Raw genomic sequence first — 17,123 nt, forward strand, 5'->3', positions numbered from 1 at the left:
CTATCTGGCAGGTAAAACAGTTAAACAGGTTCATCAGTGAATAAACTAATCCCTATATATAGTTTGTTTAAGCAATCTGGGACTCTGAGATAAAATACACTATATACTAATATATATTTTTCACACTATACACATGGCAAGAAATGCTCATCACTTTAATTTTCAAAAGGTTTTAAGGTATAATAAGGCATGGCTTTATTTGCAGGTTGCAATCTAATGAGTCCTCTTCAGATAGGTTTGCCAACCCTCCAGGATTGGCCTGGAGTCTCCCGGAATTGGCAATCCTCTCCCAGTGATGACAAAGCAATCCAGGAGATTTTAATAGGATGTTTTAAAAAAATGACATTACATCATGTAGGGGGAAAAAAAATCTCCCAGAATAGCTTCAGTCAGAGTTGTACTCCTTTTCTTTATGCACTATTATGTGTACTTGTGGCACCTTAGAGACTATTTGTTAGTCTCTAAGGTGCCACAAGTACTCCTTTTCTTTTTGCGAATACAGAATAACACGGCTGCTACTCTGAAACCTGTCATAATAGTGCATGTTCACTATTAAGAACTGTTGATTGCATATTCAGTGGTCACCATTGAAAGGTAACCAATTGCTTACTTTTCTCTTGGGGAAAAACTGCGGAGAGGAACACCAGCTGGATACTCCGGCCAGTAGTATAGCTGCAAAACAGCACAAACCAGGGACTGCTGCATTGCGGGGAGGGAATAAAATGGGGCCCAGCAAGGCCACCTCTCCCCCAACTACCTCTAGACTTGTACAAAAGAGACCTCCCCCATTCCGGGGGCACTGGGATATAGGAGTGCCCGGCCTCCCACCACATGGCCTTGGAAAAGAAACAGCTAGAGACTCCAGCTGATAGGAGCAGCTATAAAAGCAGCCAACTCAGGTACCTTCAGACATTTAGAGAAATTTTTATAGTTTTTACTGGACTGTGTCTGCCCTGGGCTGATTGGCTGTTTGCTCCAACCCTCCTCAGTCTTTTTACCTCAGTTTCACTTCACAGCTGCTTCATTTACCTTCTTCTATGTTGCCATTTCCCCCTCTCCCATTCATGAGAGGGGGAAGAATCTATTGAGTCTGTACAGAGTGCTCCATTAAGATCCAAGTTTTTGCCACCGTACATTCAGTGCATTACTGAAATAACCCTGACTCAGAGAAATTATGATTATTTGCAGGTACCTGGAACAATAAGATCTCATGGCACAGAGACCGTGTAAAATTTACAGTTTACTTTTGAAGATTTTAGCACAATATAATTCATTGTTTTTCTGAAAATGATCCCTCTGCATTGTGAGTATTTTTCTATCAGTCTAAGCTGTCTTTTCTTGCCTTTTAACTGCCTCCTCCTAGATAAACCGACCCCTGCCCCCCAAAAAATCACGGAACTAACATGCTCTTTGCTGCCATCACATTGTTCTCTCTGCTTGTGTGTTCTACCCCTTTCCCCATCCCATGTCTCTCTTGTCTATTTACTGTGAACTCTTCTGTCTACTACTCCATGTTTTTATGGTGCCTAGCCATTCTTGGTTTGTCAAGCACTACTATAATAAACATGACTAACTATAACAGTAGTTACGATGTTGTGGTATTTAAGATTTTGCAATACAGGTATTTTTCTACAATTTAGATTGGGAAATAAACACATCTCAGATACCGAGGTAACTGTCTGATGACATTTTAGTATAAAGTATTGTATATGTACAGTATCTTGCAAAAAAACCAAAAAAAACCCAAACAACAACAACAACAACAACAAAACCAAAAAAAACCCCAAAAAACAAAAAAAAACACCACAGAGATTTTAACACTTTACCAATTGTATTTGAAAGCATTTGTTTTCGCTAGAAGGAAACATTTCTTCCTTGCTTTACCTGAGCTGGTAGATGCAGGAGACTTGCTGCGTCTAGAAGGACCTGGGCTCTTGGTGGTGCTCCTACGAGATGTTGAAGCTATTTTGGTATAGGAAGTAGATTTCACTACCCGACATTCTAAAAGACAAAGAAACTGTACAAGTTAGCAGTTAAGGAAACCAGCAAAGAAATGGAACAAAAACAGCACAGAAAGCACAAGCATTTAACCCATCCTTATATTTATTCCCCTTAAGAAGCTTTATGGGAGAGGGAAGAATTTATTGAATCTGTACAGAGGGCCCCATTAAAATCCATGCTTTTGCCACTCTACAGTGAATACAATACTGCAGTAACCCTGCCTCATAAATATTATATTAACTGCAGGTACATGGAACAGAAAGATCTCCTGGCACAGAGACCATGTAACATTTACAGTTTACTTTTGAAGATTTTAGCACATTATAAGCCATTGTTTTTCTGCAAATGATCCCTCTGCATTGTGAGTGTTTTTCTATCAGTCTAAGCTGTGTTTTCTGGGAGAACATACCAGAAGACTGTTTTTATATCTCAAAATGGTAAGAGTATATATGATATGATGCAGGTGTCTGTCACTCATGAAAGGTTTGAGGAAAGTGAAGCAAGGTTGTTGCTCCTGCTTAATTGTCTGGTGAACAACCACCCACCATGTAGCACATGCAATTCATCAGAGGTTGAGGGAAATGGCACTATTTGCTCATAAGAGACATCAGTAAAATCAATGAAGGGGCAAAATTACCCTCCCACTTGAGGACACAACATCAGGTTAGAGTTTATATACACCCACACAGCTCTTGCATTTATGCCTGCAAAATGGTTCTTGGCCTGAGGATGGATACAATATATGTGCATGAAAGCGGAGGGATTACAGTCATAATGGCAACAAATTTAATCACCAGACACATCACAGAGTTAAAAAAAGAAAAAAAAGATTTAGGCTTTTTAGCCAACATCGGATTAGAAGAGTCTGCAGTAATGTGTGTACTGAGTTCACATGACAATGTTACTACACTTTCTTAATTTAAGAGAAACTGATCCACTAATTTATTTGTGCACCAGGACTCTCTGCCCGTCTTCCTCCTCACAGGTTCCTTCCAAATTCTTTGAGAGAAACAAACAAGCTTTTTGACATGTTTCAGAGTAGCAGCCATGTTAGTCTGTATCCGCAAAAAGAACATGAGTACTTGTGGCACCTTAGAGACTAACACATTTATTTAAGCATAACGTTTCATGGGCTACAGCCCACTTCATCGGATGCATAGAATGGAACAGATAGATAGGTAGGTAGGTAGATACTGTCAAGGTTCCTTCCCCACTCTGAACTCTAGGGTACAGATGTGGAGACCTACATGAAAGACCCCCCAAGATTATTCTTACCAGCTTAGGTTAAAAACTTCCTCAAGGTACAAACTTTGCCTTGTCCTTGAACCCTATGCTGCCACCACCAAACGTGTTAAACAAAGAACAGGGAAAGAGCCCACTTGGAGACGTCTTCCCCCCAAAATATCCCCCAAGCCCTACACCTCAGACCCAAACCTTGGGATCTTAAGAACAATGAAAAACACACACCAAGGAACACTCCAGACACCTTATCGTCCTGCCACACCGTTCTCCAGCAACCCACCTCGCCCCAGTGACCCGTCAGCTGGACGATGTTTTAAATGTAACGAGCCGGGGCATGTAAAGGGCAGCTGCCCCAAGAACCCCAACAGATTACAGTTCATTGCACTGGAATCACCCCATAGGTCCTCAGGCCCAGATACCTCCCAGATACCCTCAGAGCAGAGGGAAACTATGAATGTGGGCGGGAAGGTCACCGCGTGAAGGGACACGGGAGCACAAGTGTCAGCTATCCATGCTTCCTTAGTGGACCCCAATTTAATTGACCCAGAGATCCAAGTGACTATTCAACTCTTCAAGTCAAACTCTTTTGACTTGCCTACAGCCAAGTTGCCGGTCCAGTATAAGGGCTAGTCAGGAATGTGGACTTCTGCAGTCTATGAGGATTATCTCATCCCCATGCTGTTGGGGGAAGACTTGGCCAATCATGAAAAGCTAGCCAAGAGGGTGGGAATAGTCACCCGCAGCCAGGCTAAGCAAGCTGTCACACCTAGCTCTATTCCGTAAACTTCTACCAGGACCTGGTCAGAGGTGATGGAACCAGACCCCATGCCAACATCTGCAACAGCAGTAGTGGATCCAGTCACAGAGATCCAGACAGAGCCAGTCTCAGAACCAGAACCAGCAGAACCACCAGCACCAGAACCATTGCCAGCACTGAATCCAGTACTTGCAACCCCAACACCAGAGGGCCCCACCAAACCTACACCAGCAGCAACAGATAACCCTACCCAAGAGGCTCAGCCGGAGCCTGAACCCCAACATAGTGCACCAGCGGAGAGCGGTTCACAGTCAATGGAAACAGCCCCATCACCTGCATTGCTTCCAGAGGGACCAAGCCTAGGTCCACAATCCAATGAGGAACTGATGTCTCCAGAATCAAGGGAACAGTTCCAGACCAAACAGGAAGCAGATGAAAGCCTCCAGAGAGCTCAGACGGCGGCACGGAGCAACCCACCACCTCTCAGCTCTTCTAATCGATCCAGGTTTGTTGTAGAAAGAAGACTTTTATACAAGGAAACTCTTTCTGGTGGACACCAGGAAGACTGGCATCCTCAGACAGTTGGTAGTTCCAACTAAGTAACGGGTAAAGCTATTAAGCTTAGCCCATGATCATCCTAGCGGCCATGCTGGGGTGAACAGGACCAAAGACCGTTTGGGGAGGTCATTCCACTGGGAGGGAATGGGCAAGGATGTTTCTACCTATGTCCGGTCTTGTGAGGTGCGCTAAAGAGTGGGAAAACCCCAAGACCAGGTCAAAGCCCCTCTACAGCCACTTCCCATCATTGAAGTTCCATTTCAGTGAGTAGCTGTGGATATTGTGGGTCTGTTTCTGAAAAAGACAACCAAAGGAAAGCAGTACATACTGACTTTCATAGATTTTGCTGCCCGATGGCCAGAAACAGTAGCTCTAAGCAACACTAGGGCTAAAAGTATGTGTCAGGCACTAATGGACATTTTTGCCAGGGTAGGTTGGCCCTCCGACATCCTCACAGATGCAGGAACTAATTTCCTGGCAGGAACTATGGAAAGCCTTTGGGAAGCTCATGGGGTGAATCACTTGGTTGCCACCCCTTACCATCATCAAACAAATGGCCTGGTGGAGAAATTTAATGGAACTTTGGGGGCTATGATACGAAAATTTGTAAATGAGCACTCCAATGATTGGGACCTATTGCAGCAGTTGCTCTTTACCTACAGAGCTATACCACATCCCAGTTTATGGTTTTCACCATTGGAACTTGTATATGGCCGCGAGGTTAAAGGACCATTACAGTTGGTGAAGCAGTAATGGGAGGGGTTTACACCTTCTCCAGGAACTAACATTCTGTAACCAACCTACAAAACACCCTCCGAACCTCTTTAGCCCTTGCTAAAGAAAACCTACAGGATGCTCAAAAAGAGCAAAAAGCCTGGTATAATAAACATGCCAGACAGCGTTCCTTCAAAGTAGGGGACCAGGTCATGGTCTTAAAGGCACTCCAGGCCATAAAATGGAAGCGTCGTGGGAAGGGCCATTCACAGTTCAAGAGCACCTGGGAGCTGTTAATTATCTCATAGCATTCCCCACCTCCAACCAAAAGCCTAAGGTGTACCATATTAATTCTCTAAAGCCCTTTTATTCCAGAGAATTAAAGGTTTGTCAGTTTACAGCCCAGGGAAGAGAGGACGTTGAGTGGCCTGAAGGTGTCTACTATGAAGGGAAAAGTGCTGGTGGCGTGGAAGTGGTGAAACTCTCCATGACCCTTGGGTGTATACAGTGACAGCAGATCAAGGAGCTGTGCACTAGCTATGCGCCAATGTTCTCAGCCACCCCAGGACTGACTGAACGGGCATACCGTTCCATTGACACAAGTAATGCTCAGCCAATTAAAGCCCAACCTTTCCGGTTGTCTCCTCAAGCTAAAACTGCTATAGAACAGGAAATCCAGGGTATGCTACAGATGGGTGTGATCCACCCCTCTGGCAGTGCATGGGCATTTCCGTGGTTCTAGTTCCCAAACCAGATGGGGAAGATACATTTTTGCGTGGACTACTGTAAGCTAAATGCTGCAACTCACCCAGACAACTATCCAATGCCACGAACAGATGAACCATTGGAGAAACTGGGACGGGCCTAGTTCATCTCTACCTTGGATTTAACCGAGGGGTACTGGCAGGTACCGCTAGATGAATCTGCCAAGGAAAGGTCAGCCTTCACCACACGTCGAGCTGTATGAATTTAATGTGCTCCATTTTGGGCTGCGGAATGCACTTGCCACCTTCCAAAGACTTGTAGATGGTCTCCTAGCAGGATTAGGAGAATATGCAGTTGCCTACCTTGACGATGTGGCCATATTTTCGGATTCCTGGGCAGAACACCTGGATCATCTACAAACAGTCTTTGAGCGCATAAGGGAGGCAGGACTAACTGTTAAGGCTAAGAAGTGTCAAATAGGCCTAAACAGATTGACTCAGCTTGGATACCAGGTGGGTCAAGGAACTATCAACCCCCTACAAGCCAAAATGGATGCTATCCAAAAGTGGCCTGTCCCAAAGTCAAAGAAACAGGTCCAATCCTTCTAAGGTTTGGCCGGATATTACAGGCGATTTGTATGCAATACAGCCAAATTGCTGCCCCACTGACAGACCTAATCAAAAAGAAACAGCCAAATGCCATTCAGTGGACCGAAGAGTGTCAGAAGGCCTTTAACCAGCTTAAAGTAACACTCATGCCTGACCCTGTGCTAAGGGCCCCAGAATTTGACAAACCATTCCTAGTAACCACAGATGCGTCCAAGCGTGGTGTGGGAGCAGTCTGAATGCAGGAAGGACCGAATCAAGAGTTCCATCCTGTCGTGTTTCTCCGTAAGAAGCTGTCCGAGAGGGAAAGCCACTGGTCAATCAGTGAAAAGGAATGTTATGCCATTGTCTATGCTCTGGAAAAGCTACGCCCATACATTTGGGGATGGCGTTTCCACCTGCGAACTGACCATGCTGCTCTACAGTGGCTTCATACCGCCACAGGAAATAACAAAAAACTTGTTCGGTGTAGTTTCTCTCTCCAAGATTTTGATTTCGACATCGAACACATCTCAGGAGCTTCTAACAAAGTGGCTGATGCACTCTCCCGTGAAAGTTTCCCAGAATCAACTGATTAAAATCATCCTTGAGATGTGGAAAATATTGTTAGTGTTTATACACTTGATAGTATATTTAGAGGTGCATGTGTCTTATTAACTCTCTTTTCTCCTAGAGCTCCAGGAAGAAATCACAGCCAGTGTTTCACCATATCTGTGATTTCGGAGGGCGGATCATAAATATAAAGGGAAGGGTAACCACCTTTAAATCCCTCCTGGTCAGAGGCAAAACCCTTTCACCTGTAAAGGGTTAAGAAGCTAAGATAACATCGCTGGCACCTGACCAAAATGACCAATGATGAGACAAGATACTTTCAAAGCTGGAGGAGGTGCGGGGGGGAGGAACAAAGGGTCTGTCTGTCTGATGCTTTTGCCTGGAGCAGATCAGGAATGCAGCTCAGAACTCCTGTAAAAAGTTAATAAGTAATCGAGCTAGAAACGCGTTAGATTTCCATTTCTTTAATGGCTGGTAAAATAGGCTGTGCTGAATGGAATGTATATTCCTGTTTTTGTGTCTTTTTGTAACTTAAGGTTTTGCTTAGAGGGATTCTCTATGTTTTGAATCTGATTACCGTGTAAGGTATTTACCATCCTGATTTTACAGAGGGGATTCTTTTACTTTTTCTTTAATTAAAATTCTTCTTTTAAGAACCTGATTACTTTTTCCTTGTTCTGAAGATCCAAAGGTTTGGGTCTGTGTTCACCTGTACAAATTGGTGAGGACTTTTACCAAACCTTCCCCAGGAAAGGGGGTGTAGGGCTTGGGGGGATATTTGGGGGGGAAGACGTCTCCAAGTGGGCTCTTTCCCTGTTCTTTGTTTAACACGCTTGGTGGTGGCAGCATAGGGTTCGAGGACAAGGCAAAGTTTGTACCTTGAGGAAGTTTTTAACCTAAGCTGGTAAAAGTAATCTTAGTAATCTTTCATGCAGGTCCCCACATCTGTACCCTAGAGTTCGGAGTGGGGAAGGAACCTTGACTTATACATACAGAGAACATGAAAAGTTAGAAGTAGCTTTTCATGTTCTCTGTATGTATATACATATCTTCTTACTATATGTTCCATTCTATGCAGCCAATGAAGTGGGCTGTAGTCCATGAAAGCTTATGCTCAAATAAATTTGTTAGTCTCTAAGGTGCCACAAGTAAACCAGCTTTTTGGGGTCACTGGCCAAAACACACTGCATATATGTGTATCATTTATCTTTGTAGTCAATCAATGGCATCTGTGATGTAGTTTAGACCAGAAAGAAGGAGAATCGAGCACAAATAATCAACTGTACCATATCAACAAGGGATGTAATCAAGTATATTTTTAGTGGCTATCCTAACAATTTTCAGGCCCTCAAGCTATTGGAGTGGGTAGGAGGAGGAACTGATGAGTTACTAGGGAAGTGTCTGGGAGAGCCTTGAGAAGACTTTGTACTGGTGATGAGCAGAAATGCAGAATGCATTTGCTCTGTTCTAAAAAGGTAATTGCTAGCTGAAACCAGTAATACACCAGAGTAAATTTTTCAATTTTATTTCCACTAGGAAACTATGAGAGAAACTTCACACTAATATATTTACATCGAAAGCAGGTCCAAAAACCTTCTTCGCATGTCAAACACAGGAAGTTCTTTAGGTCAAGGTTTAAAACATAAGGTAATATAATGTGTCAAATTCTTTGTTTTTTATGGAATTAACGCCACTAATGATGCATACTGAAAAAAAAAAATCTAAGTGTATAGTATATACTTTGAATACACATCCACACCAGCTGATCAGCGAGGAAGGAAATGTGTTTAGATACTACGTTAATAGGCAGGGTGCCTAGGTTAATAGTCCCAAGAGGGGTGCGGGGCCTGGGACATAAGCGCAGAGTTTCTAATCTGACAGGGGGTGGTCCCCCTGACTGACTAGGCCCCACCCCCACTCTACCACTTCCCCAAGACCCCACCCCTACCCTGCCCCACCCCCACGCCGCCTCTCCCCCAGCCAAGTCCTCCACCTTCCCCAAGCACGCTGCATCCTCGTTCATCTCCCCTCACCCTCAGCGCGTCCTGATGCAGCAAAACATCTGATCCATGGCAGATGCTGAGAAGGAGGGGGAGGCACTGATTGGTGGGGCCCAGCTGTGGTCAGGAGGCACCGGGGGAAGGGGGAGGTTCTGGTAGGGGGAACTCTTCCTTGCCCCCCCCGACCTACCACTCACTTCCCCGTTCGCCTCATCACCCTACTCGCCCATCTGCCTCATCTCCCCACCGCCTCCTCTTGATTTTATCAGAGTGGGGCCCTCCAAAGCATGGGGCCCACAGCAGTCACCCCAATTCTCCATACCCAAGGAATGGCTCTGTTAATAGTTGATATGCAAACCACTAATACAGACAGATCTCATCACCCAAAACTGTTAGAATGCAGACTAGTTTGCCTGACAAGTGCAAATCCCGCACTTACAGTCCCTTAAAAGCAAGGAAATATCTAGTTAAGGGAACTTTCCTTCCTATATATTGTGGTTAGATTTTTTTTTGTGTGTGTGTGTACTCCCTGTATGCTGTCCTAGCTCTGTGCAGACTGCTGGCATGGCAGACCTCAAGCGAACCACCCAATGACCACAAGATCTGTTAAGGTATGAAGGCACCCAGCCAGGTTTATTGTTGACAAAACACAGTATTAGCAGCTGGCAGACTCTACTGGGATACTAAAACATGTATGCCCGTGACAATGGATGCAGCTCAGTCAATGGCGGGACTTTCCACTGCCCCCTAGACTGTCCAAAGATACTCCCTCTGAGATACATCTTTATACCCTGATAAAAACAAGTTACATACTGTCCTCCTGACCTTATCTTCCTTTTAGAAAAGGAGTATTTGTGGCACCTTAGAGACTAACAAATTTATTAGAGCATAAGCTTTCGTGAGCTACAGCTCACTTCATCGGATGCATTTGGTGGAAAAAACAGAGGAGAGATTTATATACACACACACAGAGAACATGAAACAATGGGTTTATCATACATACTGTAAGGAGAGTGATCACTTAAGATAAGCCATCACCAGCAGCGGGGGGGGGGGGGGGGGGGGGGAAGGAGGAAAACCTTTCATGGTAACAAGCAAGGTAGGCTAATTCCAGCAGTTAACAAGAATATCAGAGGAACAGTGGGGGGTGGGGTGGGAGGGAGAAATACCATGGGGAAATAGTTTTACTTTGTGTAATGACTCATCCATTCCCAGTCTCTATTCAAGCCTAAGTTAATTGTATCCAGTTTGCAAATTAATTCCAATTCAGCAGTCTCTCGTTGGAGTCTGTTTTTGAAGCTTTTTTGTTGAAGTATAGCCACTCTTAGGTCTGTGATCGAGTGACCAGAGAGATTGAAGTGTTCTCCAACTGGTTTTTGAATGTTCTAATTCTTGACGTCTGATTTGTGTCCATTCATTCTTTTGCGTAGAGACTGTCCGGTTTGGCCAATGTACATGGCAGAGGGGCATTGCTGGCACATGATGGCATATATCACATTGGTAGATGCGCAGGTGAACGAGCCTCTGATTGTGTGGCTGATGTGATTAGGCCCTATGATGGTATCCCCTGAATAGATATGTGGACAGAGTTGGCAACGGGCTTTGTTGCAAGGATAGGTTCCTGTTCCTCTGATATTCTTGTTAACTGCTGGAATTAGCCTATCTTGCTTGTCACCATGAAAGGTTTTCCTCCTTTCCCCCCCCCCCTGCTGCTGGTGATGGCTTATCTTAAGTGATCACTCTCCTTACAGTGTGTATGATAAGCCCATTGTTTCATGTTCTCTGTGTGTGTATATAAATCTCTCCTCTGTTTTTTCAACCAAATGCATCCGATGAAGTGAGCTGTAGCTCATGACAGCTTATGCTCTAATAAATTTGTTAGTCTCTAAGGTGCCACAAGTACTCCTTTTCTTTTTGCGAATACAGACTAACACGGCTGCTACTCTGAAACCTATCTTCCTTTTGTTTGCTTTAAACCTGCTGCCTATTAATTTCATTTGATAACCCCTTAGTTCTTGTGTTATGTTTCCTACTTACTTTCTCCAAACCAGTCATGATTTTATAGACCTTTATCATATCAGTGTTATTTCTTCCTATTGAACAGATATTTGGGTTGGGTGTAGGAAATGTCCATGCTAATCCTTCAACTGCAGTCCTGGGGAAGTATAAAAATGTCAAGAAAAATCATACATAAATATGACAAACAATATAATAGTGTATGAAGAAACATGTGGGACGAGAATAAAAGGGTGGAGAAATATCTAAGGCTTGGTATAGGAAGAAGCACAGTGAAGTGCTCATAACTTAGGTATCTGGATAGTCAAGGAATAGTAGAAAATTAGAAAGGTTAATTCCCCCTGCCAGCAGTCATATGGCTGAATGTTCTACTCACTCCCAGAGAATATTACCCTATGGAGATGCCATCACATCTAGCCTGAATAAGGCCAGGAAGGTCAAACAAATTGCTTACATCTCCGCGAGACAGACTTACACATGATCAACTGGAGACTGAGCACATCACCTTCACAAAGCTTCTTCTCTCTTCCCCTTGGCCTAGACCATTGAAATCCTCCTCCTCCTCCTCTTTCCTTTTGCTGTGCAAACCATTCCAAGTTCAGTTCAAAACTGCTTTGGTATAACTTTTTCCCCCTCTCAGAAATTTTTCATTCCCAGGCCCTGAAGTTTCTTCAAATGACCATATTTTCCCTATGTTCAAATATCATTGTGAACTTACAAGCAAGGTTTGTCAAGTTTCACATTGCCTATGGGTTTATATGAGTACATACAGAAATTTTTATATGCTAGACTGTGGCCTGGAAAGGCAAGCATGGAGGATAGGTGCCTCTGCTGCACACACTAGTGTCTGGCAACTTTTGTCTTTGAATATTGTAATAGTGCTAGATAAAAAAAGAGTAAGGGCATGCCTACACTGCAGAACTACATCAGTGCACCTGCGCAAATGTGGCGCGTCTGGTGAAGACATGCTATATGAAAGGGAGAGTGCTCCCCTGTTGGTATAATTACTCCATCTCAGTGAGAAGTGTAAGTTCCTGCTGACATAGCACTGGTGTACACAATGCAAAACTTGCATCACTCGGTGGGAAGTGGGGGGTTCCACACGCCCAAGCGGAGTAAGTTAGATCAACTTAATGGGAAAATAAAAGTGGCAATATTACAACAAAAAAACTTCAAAAACAGACTCCAACTAGAGACTGCTGAATTGGAATTAATTTGCAAACTAGACACCATTAAATTAGGCTTGAATAAAGACTGGGAATAGACGTGTCATTACACAAAGTAAAACTATTTCCCCATGTTTATTTTTCCCCCCTACTGTTCCTCACACGTTCTTGTCAACTGCTGGAAATGGGCCACCTTGATCACTACAAAAAGGTTTTTGGGTTTTTTTTTTCCCTCTCCTGCTGGTAATAGCTCACCTTACCTGATCACTCTCATTACAGTGTGTATGGTAACACCCATTGTTTCATGTTCTCTATGTATATAAAATCCCCCTACTGTATTTTCCACTGCATGCATCCGATGAAGTGAGCTGTAGCTCACGAAAGCTTATGCTCAAATAAATTTGTTAGTCTCTACGGTGCCACAAGTCCTCCTTTTCTTTTTGCAGATACAGACTAATAGGGCTGCTACTCTGAAACCTGTCATTAATGGGCAGCGTAGATCTTCCCTAAGTTTCCACTGAAGAATTTAACACTATTGTACTACTACACCTCTGCTCAGACAGACACTGAGACTAATAGGTCTTGACTTTGTTGCAAAGTTTATCTACGTGATTCTGCTGCCCCTTCCCAACTTGGAAAACTAAGCTCTAATGTAAACTAACAGTTTCCACTAAATAATGGAATTAATCACCCCAGACTGGCCACTGCCATACATAAGGACTAAGCCAGCTGCAGCAGTATTGGGGAGGGTATATATATAGGGCTAGGTAAAAACAACATTCAAAAATGATCAGAAAAAAAATATTTTCCACTTAGATTGAGATGTTAATGTAATTTCAGCTACAGAAGGACAAAAACAAACAAGCAACCCCCTGCCCCCTTCTGTATACAGCATCACCTTTTCCTAACTGCACAGTGATTCATATAGGCTTCGTAAGTTATAAATTACAACAGCAAGAATTTTTCTTCATTTTCTTTTTGTCCCCCTCAACCAAATCAGAGTGTACTACAGAAACAGAGCTCCATCCACCCAGAGAAACAGAGGCCTCTTGACTCTCTTGCTCACAGGGGCAGGCTCAGCCAAAAGAGAACAGAGAACAAGAAAGAGGTGTTTTCAGAGTATGTTCAGATGGGACTCAGAATGTTTGGCAAAGCTCTATTATATCCACTCACCACTGTCTGATATAGACTGATGAAGGCTCAAGACAGTTTGGGTGTAAATGCTGATTATATGCACAATAATACAAAGAAAAAGGGAGTCAACACTCATGTTTTACTGCAAAACTCAGTTCCAGGATGCAGAATGACAGATAATAGATTTCAGCAAGAATATCTAGCAATAAAAATATTATATATTATACCACCAAGAAACTGCAAAATGATGACTAGAACAGACAATCACAAAATATGAGCAGTGTACATACTGACTGTGGTTCTTTGAGTTCAATTGTAGCAAGGAGCATTAGCCTAGGAGGTTCAAGACATCTGAACAATATTACCAATTATCACATTGAAAGAAAGAGAAGAGATCCAAATGATAGGAATCTACTCCACTGAGATATGTTTAAGAACATAAGAATGGCCATACTGGACAGACCAAAGTTCCACCTATCCCAGTATCCTGTCTTCCGACAGTGGCCAATGCCAGGTGCCCCAGAGGGAATGAACAGAACAGGTAATCATCAAGTGATCCATTCCCTGTCACCCATTACCAGCTTCTGGCAAAAAGAGGCTAAGGACACCATCCTCACCCAAGCTGGCTAATAGCCATTGATGGACCTATCCTCCATGAACTTATCTAGTTCTTTTTTGAACCCTGTTATAGTCTGGGCCTTCACACCATCCTCTGGCAAGGAATTCCACAGGTTGACTGTGTGTTGTGTGAAAAAATACTTCCTTTTGTTTGTTTTAAACCTGATGCTTATTAATTTCATTTGGTGACCCCTAGTTCTTGTGTTATGAAAAGGAGTAAACAACGCTTATTTATTTTCTCCACACCAGTCATGATTTTATAGACCTCTATCATATCCCCCTGTAGTAGTCTCTTTTCCAAGCTGAAAAGTCCCAGTTTTATTAATCTATCCTCATATGGCAACTGTTCCATACCCCTAATCATCTTTTTTTTTTGCCCTTTTCTGAACCTTTCCCAATTCCAAGATATATATTTTTTTTGAGATTGGGCGACCACATTTGCACGCAGTATTCAAGATGTGCGCATACCATGGATTTATATAGAGACAATATGATATTTTCTGTCTTATTATCTATCCCTTTCTTAACGATTCCCAACATTCTGTTCGCTTTTTTGACTGCAGCTACACATTGAGTGGATGTTTGCAGAGAACTATCCCAAATGACTCCAAGATCTCTTTCTTGAATGGTAACAGCTAATTTAGACCCCATCATTTTATGTGTATAGTTGAGATTATGTTTTCCAATGTGTGTTACTCTGTATTTACAAACAAGATGAGAGATGCAGAGTTCCTAAGATTACAGTATAGTGTCAGTGACTTCATAATCACACAAACAGGAAACCAGAAATGTTTACATTGGTCCCTAGGCTTTTTTCCTGTTGCCAAAGCTCACAAAAAATTAGCATGTAGTAATTAAAGACATGTTATTTGTTTTCAGCAACAGCAGTATAATATAGATAAGCAACGAGAAGGATCAAGGATATCTATGGTTGTTGGTAAGCCACTTTATCGTAAGCCTTAGACTGGTACCTATTACTATTGCAAAATACCTTAGCCACACTAGCAATGCCTGCAGGGCAAATCGATAGATTACCCCAATGGAGTACAATTTTAGCTTTAAAGACTAGAAATAATTTGTTCCATGTTACTAATTCCTAATGCAGCTAATAAGATTTTGTTATGTCAGTTAAACATCACTGCTCTGTAATCTTCTCTTTCCAGAACTGAAGTTGTACTGAACTGCAGTAGAATGTAGATGGCATCATCTTCTCTAGGAGGTAATGCTGCAGATTGCAGTGGTGAACCAGTGGCAGCTCTTGCTTGAAATGACGGATTTTCAAAGGGGCAGTTATCCCTAATCACCAGAAATAAATAGGATAAATGGGGAATATTAGAGATATTTCAGCTTCTTTAAAACGCTTTCTGATAAGCAATTGCTATGGTTCCACAGTTCCCTTTTAGTCCTTACTTAGCATCCACCATTCCACCCCTTCCTGACTCAAATGAACACACTGATGCATGCTCGGGACAAAAAGACCTATAGTTTTATAGGTGACTCTACAGCAGTACCCTAATGGAGGGGTGCGGCTTCGGAGTCAAGTCTAGTACTGATGATAATACCGTGGATCCAAACATAGCATCTGATACTGAACCACACGTGACTGCATATTGTTTCTCAAAAGTATGAGCACATGGCCAAGTTGCTGCTCTGCATATTTCTGTGATGGGAACATTTTTGATGAAGGCTACAGAAGTGGAAACAGATCTAGATAATGCAAACTCTACTAGCTACACTATAAACTAAAATAAAGTTTAAAATGAATGGTCTCTCAGACTCTGCTAATGCTCCATCTCAGGCTAAGGGTGGTTGAGAAGGAACTGAAGCCAGTTCACCTGCACAACCCTAGACAGCCTCAAGGCAAGGCATGAGACAGGGAAAGCGCATGTGTGGGTCAAACAGACACAGATACCTAAAATCTCCTATCTGAGGCATAGGAGTGTGGATACACCTATAGTGGAGCACTGGTAGGGATACTACTCAAAGAAGAACTAAACAGTTTTCGGTGTCATAAGATACAGCCTATTCTTAACATCTGCAGCTTTAATTTTGCCACAAATGAGGAGATACTTAGATGATCCCAACAAGTTGCAATCTTGCACCAATTGAGAACAAGATGACTGTAATGGTGGGGTCATGTCCGATGTGTTGCTTTTACAGAAGATTTAGAGCTGAAGTCAAAGAAAGAAGAGTATGAGGCCCAACATGAATGCGATGGAAGATGCTATTTTAAAGAGATTTAAGAAACCTAAATCCTCCCATACTGACTCTTGTCCATACGTGCTGGAACTAGGGGTGTAGCAGCACCCCTTGGCATGATGTGGTTTCCATTATATACAGGATCTACAGTTTGGTTCAATGACTCTCAGCACCCTCACTATAAAAATAGTTCCAGTACCCCTGCTCTTGTCAAAGGAAGAAGATTTGCAAGGGATTATTCAAGATGGAAGATGGCTCCATTAATACCATGTGAATCTGCTGCGGCCTGCCTGCGCTGATGGCAGAGAAAGCACTTTTTTTTTTAAACTCCTCAGTTGTTAGAGAGCATGTAATGAATTGTGTTAGTCAAATATATATTAAATAATAGAGAAATTAATATTACATGTAATATAAGAAAATATAAAGGAAGTGAATGGAAGGGAAATTATAGGATGCTATCAATTCAAAACTCTTCATTTTCAGTTCAACAAAGTCAATGACTTTCTTTCCCATGTGGCCAGTTAGTAGGAATGGAATTTGGTCATCTTACCTGAGGCTGCAAAGTCACCCTGTTCCTTTTCTTGGAAACAGCCAGCCAGGTGTCCCATTCCATATTCTTATCTCAGTTTTGAACATTAATTTTGACACCTTCCTAGATGACCAAAATACCAGGCATTCCCTATATTCTTTTGGCTCCCCACATACCACAGATTAGAAAGTTGCAATCCATTGAGCATTGATTTTCTTGGCACATCTCTTGCATATGCCCTCTGACAGGCATTCTGAACAGTCTTCCATCTCTTGCTCCTGCATTGTAAGCTTATGAACTTCAGCCCTTATACAGTCAGTAAAGAGG

At 42.7% G+C, this 17,123-nt stretch overlaps 1 protein-coding gene across 7 annotated transcripts in view; it reads right to left on the reverse strand.

The window, feature by feature from the left end:
- The window catches only part of DCLK1 (doublecortin like kinase 1), a 339,739-nt gene that overhangs the window by 97,764 nt on the left and 224,852 nt on the right, over positions 1–17,123 (reverse strand). For all 7 annotated transcript variants that reach the window (XM_038420294.2, XM_038420284.2, XM_043504404.1 and 4 more), the window contains exon 5: positions 1,885–2,001. In XM_038420294.2, the coding sequence (XP_038276222.1) occupies positions 1,885–2,001 (117 nt within the window). The remainder of the gene's footprint in view (positions 1–1,884; positions 2,002–17,123) is intronic.

This window comes from Dermochelys coriacea, chromosome 1 (assembly GCF_009764565.3).
Source record: "Dermochelys coriacea isolate rDerCor1 chromosome 1, rDerCor1.pri.v4, whole genome shotgun sequence".
Lineage (NCBI taxonomy): Eukaryota > Metazoa > Chordata > Testudines > Dermochelyidae > Dermochelys > Dermochelys coriacea.